At 44.3% G+C, this 18,121-nt stretch overlaps 1 protein-coding gene across 1 annotated transcript in view; it reads left to right on the forward strand.

The window, feature by feature from the left end:
* Window positions 1–18,121, forward strand: part of EFCAB6 (EF-hand calcium binding domain 6) — a 237,958-nt gene that overhangs the window by 126,589 nt on the left and 93,248 nt on the right. The window contains exon 17 of the mRNA XM_041755332.1: window positions 686–854. Within this exon, the coding sequence (XP_041611266.1) occupies window positions 686–854 (169 nt within the window). The remainder of the gene's footprint in view (window positions 1–685; window positions 855–18,121) is intronic.

An 18,121-nucleotide genomic window follows, 5' to 3' on the forward strand; every position in this document is an offset into this window, starting at 1 on the left:
TGCAGGTGGAAGCAGCAGGAGAGAAGTCCTTTCTCCATGATTGTCACTCGGGCTCTCCTCCTCCCACTCCGGTGGGGTCCCAGAGACTCCGAGAGAGCTGAAGAAATAATTATTCATCATCACACTCCATCTCTCATACACATAGCACATCACATAAAATCTAGATTGTCTAAATCTGGTTGACTGGATAAATCAACTTGGAATAATTGGGAACTTCCCTTCCTTCCCATGAATGTTTGATGACTTCTTTGGCCTAGTTACCACAAAACAGCCCATTTCATTTAAAGCTTGGTAATGGGCTCTGGCTTTTTATGTTCCCAGTTCACACATACTTATTTTCCCCACCTTGTCTGCCCAGTCACACGCCCTGTTCAGCCAGCATCAAGCTCAGTTGGAGGGCTTAGCACAGGGATGACCATATCCACAACCTTGAAGCTCCCTGCCCTGGCCTGTGGCCCCACCAGCACGACAGGAGGAGCTTTCACCTGATGGATGCAGTGCTGTGGGCCTCTCTGGAACACAGGCGAGTGAAAGGTTCTCAAGTCATGCCATCTAGCTGTGCATCTGTTTCCTGGTTTGGGAGAAAGGGGCCGGTGGACCTCCTTGTTGTCCTGGGTCCGATCGAAATTGGGCGAGGTCTCTGGGAAGCACTCTGCTGGATCTAAATGCTTGATTGTGATTTTAGAACCAAGCCCGTGGAGGACAGAAGTACCTCGACCAAGAAAATGACGAAGGATGAAGTGATCGAAAAACTAAAAAACCGTATTCAGCAGCGGGACCCAGCATTCAAAAAATTCTTTCTTGACTATAGCAAGGAGCTCACTGGCAAAATTCATGTGCGTGACTTCAAGAAGGTAGGAGAATGGGTGTCCGAGTATTTCTCTATTTCTTTCACTCCTGGAGAAGGTCAGGCTTTCAAGGACGGGCAGTATATTTTCAGCAAGGGTTTATTCCCTTCCAGGCAAAGCAGACCCATTTCGAGGTATCTTCCAACAATGTAAAAGGATTCTTTTGGCCAAAAACATCTTTGGCAACTTTCTTCGGAGAGTACTTTTGGTATGGATGTGACCAGTTGTTGGCATTTAAGCTTTGTCCAGACAGAGTGTTGGTGGATGTGGGGTTTGGCAGGCTGGCTGGAGTACCTGGCCCCAGGCTCGGTGCCTCAAGTACACCTGGGGCAGAACTGGGATGGGCAGCAAAGCTGCTCCGGCCCCTTCCCCAGCGGTGAGGAGTCCCAATGAGGCTGTGATAACGGCTGTGGTTTGCTCCTCGAGAAAGTGAAAAAAGAATCTGGCAGTAAAAACGGGAAGCTCGGAGTGCTGATGGGAACTGAGAGGTTGTGCCAGAAAGGACTCCACTTGAAGGGTTCTGCATAGACTTCTCAAGGAATTAATTTAAGTGATTGCTTAAAATTCCTGTTACGACCCCTCTAGCTAATCATCTTCAGCTATTTTTAAGGAAAGCATTTCAGCTAATACATAGCAGTGTCTGTGTGCACAAATTTAGAAGAATGAAATGAAATATATTTCCAAGAAGAGAATAATTATATTAGTAGCTACTATTTATCTAGTGCCTGCCCCCGTGCCAGGCGCTGCAGTAGGCTCTGTACTTATTTTATCTCCAAGTTGGCAACATCCCTGAGGCTGGTTGGAGGAGAGAGCAGGGATGTGTCCACACAGGGATGGGATTAGGTAGCTACCAACCCAGCCCAGACCTCCTGCCCCCCCAAGCCCAGACTGGGGGATGTGGAGGGCACGCAGGGCATGGTGAGGAGGACAGATTCAGGAACTATTTGGGAATAAGGGATAATGGACAAGAAAGAGGAAAATGGGTAAGGAGCAGCTCCCGGATCTTTGGTTTGGGGTACTGGGTGGCTGATGGTCAGTTATTGACATCTCCAGTGACCCGTTTCAGTGGGGTGGGTGGTGGTAAGTGGGTGTGAATCACCTGACACTCCCAGGGCACCTTGTCCTAGACTCTTTTGCCCCCAAGTCCCCTGGCACCAGCCAGTCCTGACCCCTCAGTCTTGAACAAGCATGGTTCAGTCAATGATCTTAATTCATAGAGTCAGTTCATAGGTTCCCAGGAGATCAAGAATCCACTAAGCTGGGCAGCCCCGGTGGCCCAGCGGTTTGGCACTGCCTTCGGTCCAGGGCGTGATCCTGGAGACCCGGGATCAAGTCCCATGTCGGACTCCCTGCCTAGAGCCTGCTTCTCCCTCTGCCTGTGCCTCTGCCTCAGTCTCTGTGTCTCTCATGAATAAATAAATAAAATCTAAAAAAAAAAAAAAAAAAGAATCCATTAGGCTGCCACTGATTTTTCGAGGGTTACCTTAGGGAAGGGCAGGAGGTGGTGGCAAAGCAGGGACTAGTACCCCAGACCATAGACTGCGAGGACCGCTGCTTACCTCTGCTCACCTGAGCACAAGTCTGTAAGCTCAGCCGCAGATTCTTTCATCCTAGGGCTTCTCTGCCATCGCTAAGCCACTGGCTCTCCTGTTGGCATCTCTGCTTCACATCCCAGACCGTCCTCCTAAAACTGCAGTCTCAGGTGCCTACCTGCCCACTTGACTTCTTCCCTGAGGCGTCCGGAGAAGGTGTATTGCCACCAAGGCCAGTCTTCCAGCAGCCCTTCCGTTCTCAAGAGGAGCCCTTTCCCAGTCACTCGGAGCTCCATTCTGGGGTCTTCCTGGACTCTCCCCTTCCTGTCATAGCCACACGCAGTGCATCAACAAAGCCCCTTGAAAGTCTCCCCAGGACACAGTGACTGCTGTCCCATCTCTGCCACTTCCAGCCATCGCCACCCCACTGGCCTCCCCGCACCTGCCCTTTCCTGCCACAGGGTCTGTTCAACCCAGCAGCCAGAGTCCTCCTCCCCAACAGGTCTGTAGAGGGGGCCTCTCCTGCTCAGAACCCTTTCATGGCCCCCCACCTCATGAGAATACAAACCAGAGTCCCCGCAGGACCTAGAGGGTCCAGCACACTACCCAGCCCCTCATTGTGTCTTTGACTTCCACTCTTACCACCCTCCCCACTGCTCACCTCGCTCCAGCCACACCAGCCTCCTGCCCCGCCTCACACCACCTGGCACCGGCTGTCCCCTCTGCCTGGAGGGCATCCCTCTGATAGCTGCGTGACTGTCCCCTTCACCTTCTCCAAGCCTTTGTCCACCTGCACTTCAAGGTGTCACTGACATTCCCAGGGCAGATATAACCTGCTCTCCCACCTCGATCTTCTTTACCCCCATTTTCTCTCTCGGTGTTATCACCTGCTGCCACGCATGTTGTGCTTAGAATCCTTCCTTTCATTTCTTCATTCTGCTGTTGCTTGACTTCTTCCAATAAAACGTGCTCCAAAGGTGGACATCTCTCTCTTTCGGATAGTGATGCATCCCAGGTGCCTGGCACAAGGCAGGGCCCAACATTGGCTGAACGAATGGATGAATTTGAAGAGTAACTAGAATCCCTCGTAGAGCCCAGAGTGGGTGCCACCTGGGAACTGAGGGAGGCAGGTACAGAAGCCCATCGGGATTCCCACACCCGTCAGTGGCAATTCGCGAGCCCACCCTCGTCCTCTCCCTGCCCCTGACTTGCTCTGCATTCTAGCTGACCCTGAGGGGCAGCTACTTGCACGGTTGTCCTGCTGCTTGCTTCCTGGTGGTGCCTGCATACCTCTCCCCCCTCTCTCTAGTCTCCTGGCCTCCTACAGACTTTCCTGCCTCCTGAAGACGTGCCCATGTGAGAGGAAAGGAACGGCGAAGCCATGAAAGGACAGGACCAACGTGCAGGGAGAAAAGTTGCTGTTGTGTCAATCACCAATTTGCTCTGAACTCAATTAGGCAGATTGTTGACTGGTTCCCTCCCCCAGGGATTTGTTGGCTTTAAGCTTTGGGAAACATGCTATTGTGACCAACAACTCTGGGATGATTTTAAACGGTCCACTGGGAACCTGGTTTTGAACTTCATAAGCTGATAACTTCAAAGCATTATGTAAATATAAACTTCACTGTTAATTGAAGAGGTTGTTTATAGATCAGGGTGCTTCTCGGACCAGTGAGGTTGAGCTAGAGAAATCACAATCTTACGCCGTAGAAAGAAACACGAATTCAAATTAGACATAATGCAGGGCACCCAGATGTTGAAGGTTTGGGAATGTTGAACTTCAGTGGCAACGAAGCCTTTGGAATTGAATTCTCTGCAATCTTTAAGTATAAGTGACGAATGACAACTGTGTAAGTGTGTTTACAGTACTGTGATGATGATGACAACTGTCCCTGGGAAAACGGCGGTGATGAGCGTACTCATCACCACAGCCACCACGCCAGTGATCGGGTCCCTGTGGCCTCTGGCTCTATGGACCTTGGTTCACGTGTATTGTTTCTAATCCTCGCAGAAGCCCTGTGGGGCGTACGTGATACTATGCCCACTTCACAAATGAGGAGGCCAAGGCTTAGGATAGTGACTCAGTGTTGTTCAGCTAGTAAGCCACTCAGGCCCTTGGATTGGGATCCACGTCGGTCTCTTAACCTCAGACAGTTGCTGGGTGTAAGACAGACTGGCTGGGTGTAATGTGGGCTAGCTGGGTATAATATGGGCTACCTGGGTGTAATGTGGACTGGCTGGGTATAATATGGGCTGGCCGGGTGTAATATGGGCTCGCTGGGTATAATATGGGCTGGCTGGGTGTAATGTAGGCTTGTTGGGTGTAATATGGGTTTGCTGGGTGTAATATGCACCAGCTGGGTTGCAGTACTGGCTACCTGGGTGTAATTGATGGCAGCTCTGAGATTGTATCTGGCCTCAGAATTTTGAGAGGAGGACATTAATTTTAATAACAATGTCCTTTAACTTCTCCCTATCATTTGGTCATGGATATGCAGTGTTCTTGCCCTTGTCTTCCCCAAATCTGTCCCAGGCCAATTAGTGGTGCAGTGGTTGCTGAGTTTCGTCCCAGAGGAACTGGGAATGAGGCTCTCGACCACATATACCTGCTTGCCCAATTATGCATGCCTGGAGTTGTTCATAATTTGAGCGTCGGCAGCGCTTACCATTGGCACAGATACCTTGTACTCTAAACTGGAAGTGCTAAATATTTATCCTCACCAGCCATTGCCTGACCTGTGGCGGGGGCAGAAGGTGGCTGGCTGTACAGGGTCAACGAGGAAGAGCTGTAATAGGGTCTGGAGCCGGGTGGGAACTCATGGGTCACCAAATCCAGTGGGTCTCCGCATTGTCATTGCTGGGAACACTGTTACTGGTTTTCACCACCATGATCAGGAAGATTTTGTCTGCTATACAGATTTGTTTACTAATGATCTGCCCCCACCCCCGCCTTTTTTCCCCTCTCTTTGATGTGAAAGGTATCAGAGTTTCTGGAGAGTGTGAGGTGACCAGCCACAGCACACTGAGCCACCAGTCCTGCCAGAGGCAGAGCTGTTGGGCTTTTAATGGACTCAGTGTACTTTCCTTGGTTACATGTGTCATTCCTATTGGGTGGAGGCGGAGGGACTGCTCTTTCTGGAATGGCGCTAGCCCCAGTCTGGGTATGTTGCATCTGACATTAAATCATCTCTCATAACAACCCTAAAGGCATATTCTTTCTCCCAGGAAATGCCGCCTCCCCTGGTTCATTGCTTGCTCTGGCCGCTGTACCCCATGGCCTACGACTTTTGCATAGTTTGTAATGTGTCGTTTTATTTAAATGACAAGTCAAGAACTGGTGATGATGCAGGAAGACCGTTTTTGAATTTCAGAGTGATGGAGACTCTAGATTCCTCCTCTAGATGCTTCTTCCTTCTTGTCTTCCTCTCTCACACATGCTGAGTTAACCACAAGTCCCTAAAGCCGTGTCTTACATAAGAGAGGTGACTGTTTTTCTCTCTCATGATAAGGAGTCCAGACATTGTCTGTGCAGGGCCATTGAGGCAGCTCTACAGTGTCTGCAGAGGCCCAGGCCGCTGCTAACTTTTTCATTCAGCCTCATTCTCATGCTTGGAATGCAGCTGCTGGGACTAGCCATCACACACATGTTCCAGGCATAAAGAAGGGGAAAGGTGTAGGCAAAAGGCTTGAGCCAGGAGAGTCTTTCCTTCTTTTTTAAAAGGCTTTGTTGGAAGCTTCTCTCAGCAGCTTCATTTTATTGACCAGGCTCTGTTACATAGAGATTTTGTAGAGAGAAAAAGGTGATTTTTTTTTAATTTTTAATTTTTTATTTTTTTGCTGGGTACATAACTACCTTTATAAAAAGCAAAGCTCTCTGTTCGTAGGGGGGAAGGAGGGAGTATACATCAGGCAGGCAGCTGTAAGTCCCTGCCATCCTCTCTCTCAGTAAACATTTTGAGGATGCCTGTTCCATACTTGGTACAGGACTAAACCACATGGTGACGTGGAGAAAGCAGAAGTTTCATTGCTTGGGGCCAGTGACCCACAGGGAATATAAAATGACAAAACATCCAAGGACACAGAAGTCAAGATTAGTCTAATTGTGTAATTAGAGTAATTGAGCTAGTCCATCCATCAGAAATCTGAGGGCAGCTTTACATTCCAGTTGCCTGTCATTGGTTGTTCCTGATGGTAAACTGTTCTTTATCCTCAGTAAATACACTGTACGTTGTTCAGTTCACTGTTATCCTTAGTCTCATCCCTGGAGTCCCAGCTGAGGCCCCTGGAGACAGACATGGGGCTGCAGAGCTCCTCAGCAAACATACAGAGCCCCTGAGACGCATATTAGTGAAGCAAGAGTCTGTAACAGCCCAACCCAGCGCCCTAGATTCTTGATGCCGTGGCTCTTTGCTTCACACCTGCCTTACCTGGGAGGAGGTGACCTTTCCTTCCTCCTCCCAGCAGAGCACCCCATGCCCTTTGGGGGCTGGTCAGACTCTCATGTCCAGAAATCAGCTCCCTCCCACCCTTGACCATCACTTCCTAATCACACAGTCCTTCCCCCTTGGGGGTCAGGGACTAGGATATAAACCAAACCCATAAACACCACTGAGCATCTCATAGGCCTTGGGTGTGGTTAATCAAACAAATTAAGTGACTATGGTGACTCAAGGAGAATTTGAGTTTTTTTACAGTCGAGTAGTAAATATTTTCCATCTGGTTTTAAAACTTCTATCGGGAGCATACAATTCTGGTAAATAAAACAGGTATTTAAAAACTTTTTATTGTGTGTTGTGGTCACCTTTGTGAGGGGAAAAAGAAAAAAATGAGGGAACCATAACAGGGACAAACAGTGAATTCTTGCCATTTCCAACAACATGGATGGATCTAAGGATGTTAGGCTAAGTGAAATAAGTCAGCGAAAGACAAGTACTATATGATTTCATTTGCCTATGGAATCTAAAAAACAAAACAAAGGAACAAACAAACAAAGCAGAAAGAGAGTCATGGATACAGGAAACTGGGTTTCCAGAGGTGGGGAGGCCTGGGAGGGGGGTCGGGGGGGGTGACATAAGGCAAGATGATGAAGAGCTGCACACCTCCAGTTATAAAATATGTTAAGTCCTGGGGATGTAAATGTACAGCATGGGGAATATAGTCAATAATACTGTCATAGCTTTGTGTGGTGACAGATGGTAACTAGACGTAACCTGAGGATCATTTCATAATGTATAAAAAACGTCAAATCACTGTGATGTGTACTTGAAACTATTAGGATGCTGTATGTCGATCATACTTCAGTTTTAAAAAGTTTAAAAAAAGGACAAACAGAAACTTTTGTAATAAGAGATGCAGGTACACCCACATAGAATCCGAGACCCCGAGAGCAGGAGATCTTCATGGGGTCATCTCCCCACATTTGCTGCTAAAGGGTTTTGAGGTCATGTTGCATTTTGACTACTGTAGGTAAAAAAGAGGAGTTCTCCACGCTCACTCTGAGGCCCCATCAGATTCAGCACATGGGGTACAGCTCTCTATCTTCGCTGGAGGAGGGGGGGTTGCTCATGACTCCGGTAAGAAACACTTAGGGAGAAACAGATGAAGTGCTCTTTTGAGGACTGGTGGTGGGGACCAGATGAGTAGATCTGGTTTTTAGTTTCCCAATGGTGCTCATGTTTTAAGGGGTGACCAGCCCTGTGTTCCAGGTCCCTCACATGTTCATTTTTGTTGGACCATGTGCCAACACAACCATTAGAAGTCTGTATTTCTCCATCTTCTGGCCATCACCTTCTGCCAGAGGCCAAAACTAGACTCTCGCAGCCTCTGGCTGTGCCCCAACTGGCTACATCTTCCGGGGCAGGAGCAGCTGCAGACCTTTGGTGTCAATCAACCACACTTCGAGGGCCTCCATGTTTCCTTGAGTTCTCAGGGCCTTTCTTCCTGGATGGCCTTTGTCTCCTAAGTACCACAGTGTGGGGACTTGCATTCAGTTCTCGAGGTCAGTGCTTGTCTGGAAGGGGAGAACCAGTCCGAGTCTCCAGTGTAGCCACTCCAGCACCACCACCAACCTAGTGAGAGCTCTGCTGAGTGGGCCCCTGCCTGGCCCAACCCTGCTTCTCAGCCTCAGTTCCAATCCCAGAATCATCAGCTCTTCCAGGGAAGACACAATTGCATAGCTTCAGATCCTCCGTGAAGAGTCCTCCTCACCTGGAACTTCCATCTCTCAGACCTCATGGCTTCCTTGGCTCTCCCATGCCTTCATTTTATCTTATAGTTGTTTTCAACCGGAATGTTAGCACACCAGGAATTACTCCATCCTATCCTGAACCTGTTGAAGTCTGTCAGTTTTATTAGTCTTTCCCAAGTAATAACTTTATTTTTTTCTCATATATTTGTTTTACATTTGTGTATTTCTGCTGTTACCTCAATGATTGTTTTCCTTCTACTTGATCAGGATTTAATTTGCTTTTTTTTTTTTCAAATTTCCTGAGATAAAATGTTAGATTGTTGCTCTTTAGCCTTTATTTCTCTCGTGTATGACTCGATGGCTACACGATGCCCTCTAGGTACAGTCTTAGCCATATCTACAAGTTTTGGTATATCACTCATTGTCATTCAGTTTAAAATATGTTATAATTTCCCTTGTGATTTCTTTTTTCCATGGTTTATTTAAAAAGTGTAATGTTTAATTTCCAGACAGTTGGGATTTTCTAATTCACTTTTATTATTGATGTTAAAATCGATTCCATTGTGAACAGAGAGTAAATTCTAAAGTCTAAATGACTTCAACCTATCTTGTGAAATATATTGAGGCTTGGATTATGACCTGACATATAGACAATTTTGGTAAATGTTCCCTGAGCCCATGAAAAGAATGCATACTTCACCGTGGTCCTTCAGTTTTCTTAAGTATGTCAATTATATTGATTTCATTAATTGTGTTTTTTTGGAACTTCTGTATCCTTATCAAATTTAAGCCTGCTCACTCCATTAGCTATTGAGAGAAGTGTTTTGAACTCTTCCATCTGATTGTGAATTTGTCTAGTGAAGATCCTTCTTTATTCAGTTGATTGTTGCTTTTTTCACTTTGAAGCTAAATTATTGGGTGCACATAGATTTAGAATTGCTGCAACTTCCTGTGAATTATCTCCTTTATCATTATGACATGACTCTTGATACAGAGTAATGCTACTTGCCTTCCAGCCTATTTTTGTCTCATAATAACATAGTTACTTCAGCTTTTGATTCATGTTTGCATAGTGTCTGCTTTTCTGTCCTTTCACTTCAAACTTTCTGGGTGCTTATATTTCAAGTAAGTGTCTTATAGGCGGAATATAGCTGATATTTTAGAAGGTTAGGTTGTGACAGTCAGTCTTCTATTTGGAGTATTTAATTACTAATATTGTTGGTTTTATATCTCTCATCTTAATATTTTTTTCTATTTGACCCAGCTTTTTCATGGGTCTTCTTGCCTTTCTTTAGAATATCCTACTATTTCTATTAATCCATTTGCCCTTCTGTTAGCTTGTCGGTGAGAACATTCTTCTGCCACTGGTATAGAGGCTACACTAGTGATTACAACATGCATCCTTGTCTTACAGTTTGTAGTTAAACACAGATTATTATGTTGACTACTTCCCTAACAGGGTTAGATTTAAAATGCTAAATTTTAAAAATGCTTTAATTTCACTTACCCCTATCTTTTGTGTTATTGTTGTTGTGCATTTAAATTATACATGTAGGTTAAACAAGACACTATTATTATTACCATTATAGTAAATAAGCTGCCATATGTGTCTACGTGTGTATGCTGCTCTTATTCTTTCCATCTTACATTTTTGTGCTAGCACCTACGCTCATTTTTATTTTAAAGACTTCCCTTTTGTCCTTCTGCTAATGCAAGAGTAGTGGCAGCTATCTTGCTGAGTTTTTATGGTTTACACTGTTTTCCTTAGTTTTTACCTCACATCCTTTTTCTCTCCAGGACCCCACCTTACATTTAGTTGTCACATCTCCTTAGCTCCTCTTGGCTCTGACAGTTTCTTTCTCAGACTTCCCTTGTTTTTGACTGACCTTGGCAGTTGTGAAGATTACTGGCCAACTATTTTGAAGAATGTCTTCTGTTGGGATTTGCCTGATATTTTTCTCATGATTAGACCAGAGTAATGTTTTGGAAGGAAGACCACAGAGGTAAAGTACCCCTTCTCATTGCATTCTATCAGGGGATATGCCATCAACATGGCTGATTACTGTTGATATTGACCTTGGTCACCTGGCTGAGCTTTCATTCTTTTCCACTGTAGACTTACTCTTTTTTCTCTCTCTCTTTGCATTCTGTGCTCTTTGGGGAGAAGTCACTATGCATAGCCCACAGTAAAGGAATGAGAACCTATTATGCTCCACCTCTTTAAGGGAGAATATCTACATAAATTATTTGGAATTCTTCTGCATGGGAGATTTGTATCTTTTATCCCATGTATTAATTGATTCACTTGTTTATATCAGTATCCACTCATGCCTCATTATCCTTTAAATGTCTATATGATCATTAATAGGGTTTCCTTTTCTACTACTGATTTTGGTGAATTTTTAAAATCTTTTCTCTTGTTTATTGAATAGTTTAGCTGATGGTTTATCACTTTTATTGATCCTTTTTATAAAACAAGCTGTGTTTTCATTGATTGTCTCAATTGTTTGTCCATATTCTATTTCAGTCATTTTTGGTCTTATCTCATTTCTGTTATTCTACTTTACTTACTTATTTTTATTTCCTTGGGGTTTAATTTTCCTGACACATAAGGGGATTCTTCTTGGAAGGCTCACCTTGAGAACCTGGTAGAAGGCCTAGTGGTAAAATCTATGAAAATATGGCCACCTCCAAAGACTGGTTCCCCATGAGTTTCTGAGTCTTATGCTAATCCTTGCTCACCCTCCAGCAGTTTGCCAAAATTACCACTTACGTGTTCCTACCAGTTTGTGGCTCTAATGGCTTCTGTTCCAGGTTAGCTGATCTTGGCTGTGATTGTATGTATTCACCTGTCTTCCAGATATCAGATTATTCTGATGGCTCTAAAAAGTTACTGATTTTCAGTATTTTCAGACTTTTTCTTGTAACAATGGAAGTGATAACTTTCAAACTCTTCACATGTTAAATCTGGATGCAGAAGTTCAGTCTTTTTAAAGATATTTTAGCTGGGAATAATAGCATTTTAGGTTGGCGATTACTCTCTTCTGGCATTTTTAAGATATCATTCCATTGTCTTCTGGCTTCTGTCAGGTGTGTGGATAAATAAACCATCAGTCTTATGTTGCACATTTAAGTGGATTGTGTCTTTTCCTTTCTCTAGCAGTTTTTAGGTTTTTTTCTTTTGGTCTTTGGATTTTAGCAGCTTTCTATATGTGTTAAGGTGTGGCTTTCTTTGTTTGCATTCTGCTGGGGTTTGCAGATCTTGAATCTGTAGGTTGATGTGTTTAATAAAAATTCCCAGCTCTTTTCTCTTTTCTTTGTTAGGTCCTGTTTTGTATGTCTTTCTTGGCCTCCAGATATGTATGTTAGACCTGTTCACAGTATCTCACTTGTAGCTCACTCTCTTATGTACTTTCCACTATTTTTCTTTCAGGGCTTCAGTTCCAGAATTTTCCATTGACCTGTCTTCCAGTTCGTTGATTCTGTGTTCTACTTTTTCTAATCTGTGGTTAATTTTATTCATATAGTTCTTAATTTTAGTATTTTTTTTCAGTTGTGGGATTTACATTTGGTTATTTTTAATACATTCCATATTTGTGTCTTTTCTTCTGTTGTCTCAACATATACCTGTATTTTCTTAAACATATTTATATCTCCTTTAAAAATTCATTTTTTTTCCTGCTAACTCCAGAATCTGGGTCATCTGTAGATTTTCCTCTATTGTCCTTTTATCCCCTTGATTTTGGGTCACATGGCCCTGTCTTTTGGAATGCCAGACAGATTCTTATTAAAGATGAGATATTGTGATAAGAAAGTAGAGAAGCTCTAGATAGTGGCTCTCTTTCCCTGCTGGTCAGATAGAGTGGGGACTGATGACCTTAACCTAGTTAGGGACTGAGTTGATTTGAGGCTGGATTGCAGTTTCTCAAGGCTCCATTTGCGTGGGTTTTTTTTTAACCTCCTATTCCTAAGATAGCCTCTAAAGTTTATAAGAGAAGCTGGGTTATTCTCTGAGCCCTTGCTCCTGAGAAATCCTGAACTTCAACCTTTGTTTTCTCGGGACCACAAGGTGACAAACAAAATCCCATCTTTCTTTTAGAGACTTTCTGCCTTGATTCTTAGTCTTCTGCCTTGCACAGCTTCCAAACTCAGCAAACATCTTGAGGGGAGAACAGGCAGTGTTGGGTTCAGTTCTTTGCTTTCCCTTCTCATGAGTCATCTATTTAAGTCTCTGGTTTTGTTGTCAGGTTCCATGAACTCATCACAAGTTCTGTTTGCTTCTCCACCTGCTGGTAGTGACTGACTGCCTGGACCACCAGCCCCAGCCTAAGCCTCTTGCCCTGCCTCCACAATGCATGAGGGAGAGTTCTGAGGGCTTCCCCTCCTCTCAGATTATTGTTCCTTTGAATCCTAGTTGCCTCAGCAGCTTTCTGTACTTCAAAGAGATGTTTTGCTATATTTTATCTGGATTTTCTGTTCTCACTGGAAGCATAGACCCACTGTAAGGAAAGGTGTTCCAACACACAGAACATCAGTCATTCCATTTTTGATGAGCATTCACTTCTCTTTTCCTTTTTTTTTTTTAAAGATTTTATTTATTTATTCATGAGAGACACAGGCAGAGAAGCAGAGACACAGGCAGAGGGAGAAGCAGGCTCCCTTCAGGGAGCCCGGTGTGGGACTCAATCCCAGGACCCTGGGATCATGATGCAAGCCGAAGGCAGGTGCTCAACCACTGAGCCACCCACGTGTCCCCTCTTTTCCTTTTTAAAATCTCTTTAAACTATCTTTCTTTAACATGCTAATGTCTTTATTTCTATAGAATAAAATCCCAGGAGTAGGACTGCTTGGTCTGACATAATACATATAAATACATGTTGTCTATTTGCCTTTAGAAAAAAAAGATTGATTGATTGATTGATTGATTGATTTGAGAGAGGGTGCGGGGAGAGAGAGATCATGTGGGAGGGGCAGAGGGAGAGAGAATCTCCTGCAGACTCCCTACTAAGCATGGAACCAGATGCAGGGCTCCACTCACAACCCCAAGATCATGACCTGAGCCGAAATCAAGAGTAGGACACTCAATTGACTGAGCCACCCAGGTGCCCCTGTTTGCTTTTTAAGACCACACTATAACATTTATTATTTCTGATAGCTATGTAATAGAGTATCTTTTTTTCTAACCCGTTAGCAATAGGCATGATAGCTCTTTTAAATTTTTGCTGGTCTGGTAGTTTTAAAGTAATAGCTCAGTTTAACTTTAATTTGTATTTATTCCCTGACTACTTGTAAATGTATAATGTTTTTGCTATTAGGATTTGTTTTCCTGTGAGTGGCCTATTTACATCCTTTGCCCTCTTGTCCACATTTAAGAAATGTTTATTATAGATATCATTTTTTATCCTGTGCTCTTAAGAAGCTTTGAGTTCCCAGTTTTTCCCCATCCTCTGGATTCCTACCCCTGGAACTTTCTCCCTGTAAAGTACTGTATCTCTCTTAATTAGACCCCAGCCTCTGCCCTCCCAGCTTCTATGGCTCTTCTTTGATACTTTCCCATTTGACAGGCTCCAGCCTGGTTCTCTCCTGAGGGCACTGCTTCCCCATAGCCCCATCTCCCTCACTGAGATGTGGGGTCAACGGGGGCAGTTGTATGTGTCTTTTGTGTTCTCTGCCCCATCTCCAGCATCTGAAACAGGAGCCAGCACATAAGTGCTCAATAAATACTTTTTGAATGAACTCAATCGGTTTTGAAAAACATGGTAGTGTTTTGGTTTAAAATGTAAACTCTGGAGCCAGGCCACCAGACCTGAAATCACAGCTCTGTTATTTAATACTTAGATGACCTTGGGCAAGCCTCTCTGGACCTCAGTTTCCTTATCCCTAAAATGGAAATCATAGTAGTAGCTACATCATAGGATTGTTATTAGAACTAAATGAGCACACATATATACATTAGTTTCCTAGGGATTTGTAACAAATTACCACAAACTAGATAGCTTGACACAACAGAAATTTATTCTCTCACAGAGAGAAGCCACAAGTCTGAAGTCAAGGTATCAGCAGCCATGGTTGTAGTGGAGGATCCTTCCTTTCCTTTACTCCTCCAGCTTCTGATGGTTGCTGGCAGTCCTTGGCATTCCTTGGCTTTGTAGCTGCCATTAATCCAATATCTGACATCTTCCTTTGGTGTCTCTGTGTCTCTACTTGGTGCCTCCTCTCTGTGTGTCTAAGTCCAGTTTCCTCTTACAAGGATTGCATTCATTGGGTTGAGGGCTCTCCCTAATCCAGTACACCTCATTTTAGCTTGATCACATCTGCAGAGACCCTGTTCCCATTAAAGGTCACATGCACAAGAACCTGAGTTAGGATGTCTGCACATCTTCTGGGGGGACATAATTCAACTCACTACAATACGTAAACTCTTCCAATAGGGCCTGGTCTTTGGGTTCACTCTTGTATCCCTACTGCCTTCAACAGTACTTGGTATATAGGTGTCCAAAAAAATCTGTTGAATTAATTAATTGATCAACACTTTGTCTACTGCACTACAAATATATTTTCAAATCTATCATTCATCTTTTTGTTTTATATCTTTTCCATTAAAATGTTTTAAGTTTTGTACAACCAAGTATATTTGTCTTCTTTCCTGTCTTCCTTTATTTTCTTTTTTTAAAAATAGATTCTGGGTTTGTAGCCTTGGTTAATAAAGTGTCATGCCTCGAGCCCCCAGGCCTCTCTTTCATATTTTACAGACAATCTCCTGAACTTTCTTGCAAGAATTTTTACTGTTTTATTTTTTTAATAAAATGCTTAATCCATATGGAATTAGTTTTTGTATATGGTGTAAGATGGGGGGTCTCTTATATTTTCCCGCTGGATTATCATTTGTGAAATTCTCATTATACTTGGGTCTAAGTCTGGAAATTTCCACCTTGTTACATCTTTTCCATATCGATGCAATGTGGTGGGGTTTTGCTTTTATTTTTTAGTGAAACTGATCTTTCCTCATTTTTCTCCCTTTTTACATTTTTTTTTTTGCTATTCTGAAGCCATGTTTATATTTGTCCATATGAACTTTATCCATTTGCATTATTAGGATCTCCCTAAATGCATTATTAGGATCACAGTTGTACTTCCACTAAACTTATTAAAAACGTATCTGCTTTTGAAATCAGGAAGAGAGAACGTAACAGAATGTGCAGAAGACAAGAGCAGAGAGCCTGTCATTCCACAGGGGAGTGTGGCCATTCAGTGTCCCTTTCTCCTGCTGCACTCTACTTGGCCCTCAGCTCTGGGACTCACAGCTTCTGTCCACTTGCCCTTTGGACCACAGATCTGACCCTGGGACTTGAGAATAGCCCCGTCTGAAGGAGGAATGGCTCATCTGCCCTTATCTTCAGTCATCACAATCTGTTACTCATCTGCTCACAGAACACTAAGATTTTACACATGTATGCAAGAATGAGCAGGTTCTGGATATTTGCCTCTAAAATTACGCGTCTGGTCGATTTACTCATTACACCTGGAATTCCGCTTGACATTGAAAAGCTGTCAAATCACTGTGTCTTATATTCTCAGACTGAGGCTCTCATTTCACAATTTTTGAAGGTTAATTTTGGTTCAGCATTTTGTCCTTCTGAACGATCGGTACACAATTTTAGTCTTGTTGGGTTCTACAAGGATAATGTATTTTTAAAAGTCTAAATCAAATCATGATTGTCATCATCAAGCTTGGAGCAAAAAAGAAAAGAAAAACTACTGTCTTACCACTTGGTGATCACTGTTGACAAGGCATTCCTCTGTCCCGAAGGTCCAGAGTTGGGTGCTAATGTTGGAGAAAGGATTGGTTTTGAAAATGTTAGGGCAGTACCATCGCTGGGGGATGAGGTGGAGTTAGGTCAGGTGGACCAGACAGATCTAGCCTATTGACTAGAAATTTCTAGATTTGAGGTGTGGTCGGATTATGATCATGGTAGGTTTCTGGTGGTCACAGCACTGTCACCAAATGTATGGACTTTCATAGATGCAAAGAGTTGGAAAGGCCCTCAGAGCTCATATACCTGCCATGATCCCCTCTTCACCCCAGCTCCTCTGTTGTTCACTATCTCAGTGATAGTTGAGGCAGGGATGTTGAGCTTGGTCGTGTGGCTTTCTCTGACATGGTATGTGGTAGACGTGACCTGAGCAGCAGCCTTAGATCTGCTGTGTGCTCTAGGGTGGCATTATGCCCCAGAGACCTGCTGGTAGAAGAGCTTTCCCAGACAGCTCTCATCCCTTTAGTCTGATCCCCAGAAGGAACGCACATGGAACAGGCCTAAACCCAACCTGCAGCCTGACGCCAAGCCCAGTCAACCCACAGCCTGCATCAGGAATACCTAGCCAAACCCATCTGCCAAACTGCCTTGACCTGCATACCCACAAGTGTGAGAGTAAATGTTTGTTTTCTTGTCAGTCACTGGGCTTTGTTGTGCAGAAGCTGGCTCATGGAGTTTCCAAACATGTGGTACATAAAGGCTCGGGAACACCCAAACCCAGTCCTATGCAGGCTGCCCAGGCTGTGTCATTTGAATGGGGAGTGACACACTTCCCAGCCTGCGGCTGTGCCTGTTATTTCTAGAGCCAGAAGCTACAACTGTGAATTCAGACTCAGTCACTAGTGCTGATTTGTTGTCACTGGCCACCAAGCATCTTTGAGCAGTAGCCCATACCTGAGTCACTGGAGTGTCACATACTACTCCCATGTAGCCCTGGGCTCTGGGTTCCTCATGGGTAAGAGGTAAAGTGGCAGCTATGCCATCAGGCTCCTCTCCCCATGCTGAGTCACAAGACAGTGCTGTCCCACAGTGTCCAGCTGGCATGTGTCCACACCTTTGCTCTGCCACTCAATAGCTGTGTCTCTCCAGGAAATAGTTGGTTTATTGAGCCTTCTGCCTAAACTTTGATCTCCTTATTTGTAAGACGGAATATGTCATAGCTTTGTCGAGGAGCACTGTGAAGTTTAAGATAATGTATGGAACTCACTGGGTACAGCGGCCAGCACCTAGTAGAACTTTAGCCACGGTCTCTTTCTCTATGACACCTGTGAAGTTTCCATCACCACCTGGTGTCAGGAAGGAGTGGGGATGGCTGTGAGACCAGCTCTGGCCCTTGTCATTAGGCTGTCAGTGCTGGGACTCTGCTTGAGATGGTTGCCAGCTTGAACTCTCACACCTGAGCCACTGTCACATGGAACACGCAAGCAGATACTTGCTGTAAGAAATGCTGAAGGAGGCTCTTCAGGATGAATGAGTTTGAGTCTGGGTGGGGCTCAGATGACCAAGAAGGAATAAGAAACACTGGAAATGGTATATATCCAATTACATATAGAAGACTATTATTTTTTTTTAAAGATTTATTTTTATTTATTTATGATAGAGAGAGAGAGGCAGAGACACAGGTGGAGGAAGAAGCAGACTCCACGCCGGGAGCCCGACGCGGGACCCGATCCCGGGACCCCAGGATCGCGCCCTGGGCCAAAGGCAGGTGCAAAACTGCTGAGCCACCCAGGGATCCCG

This window comes from Vulpes lagopus, chromosome 5 (genome assembly GCF_018345385.1).
Source record: "Vulpes lagopus strain Blue_001 chromosome 5, ASM1834538v1, whole genome shotgun sequence".
NCBI classification, from domain to species: Eukaryota; Metazoa; Chordata; class Mammalia; order Carnivora; family Canidae; genus Vulpes; species Vulpes lagopus.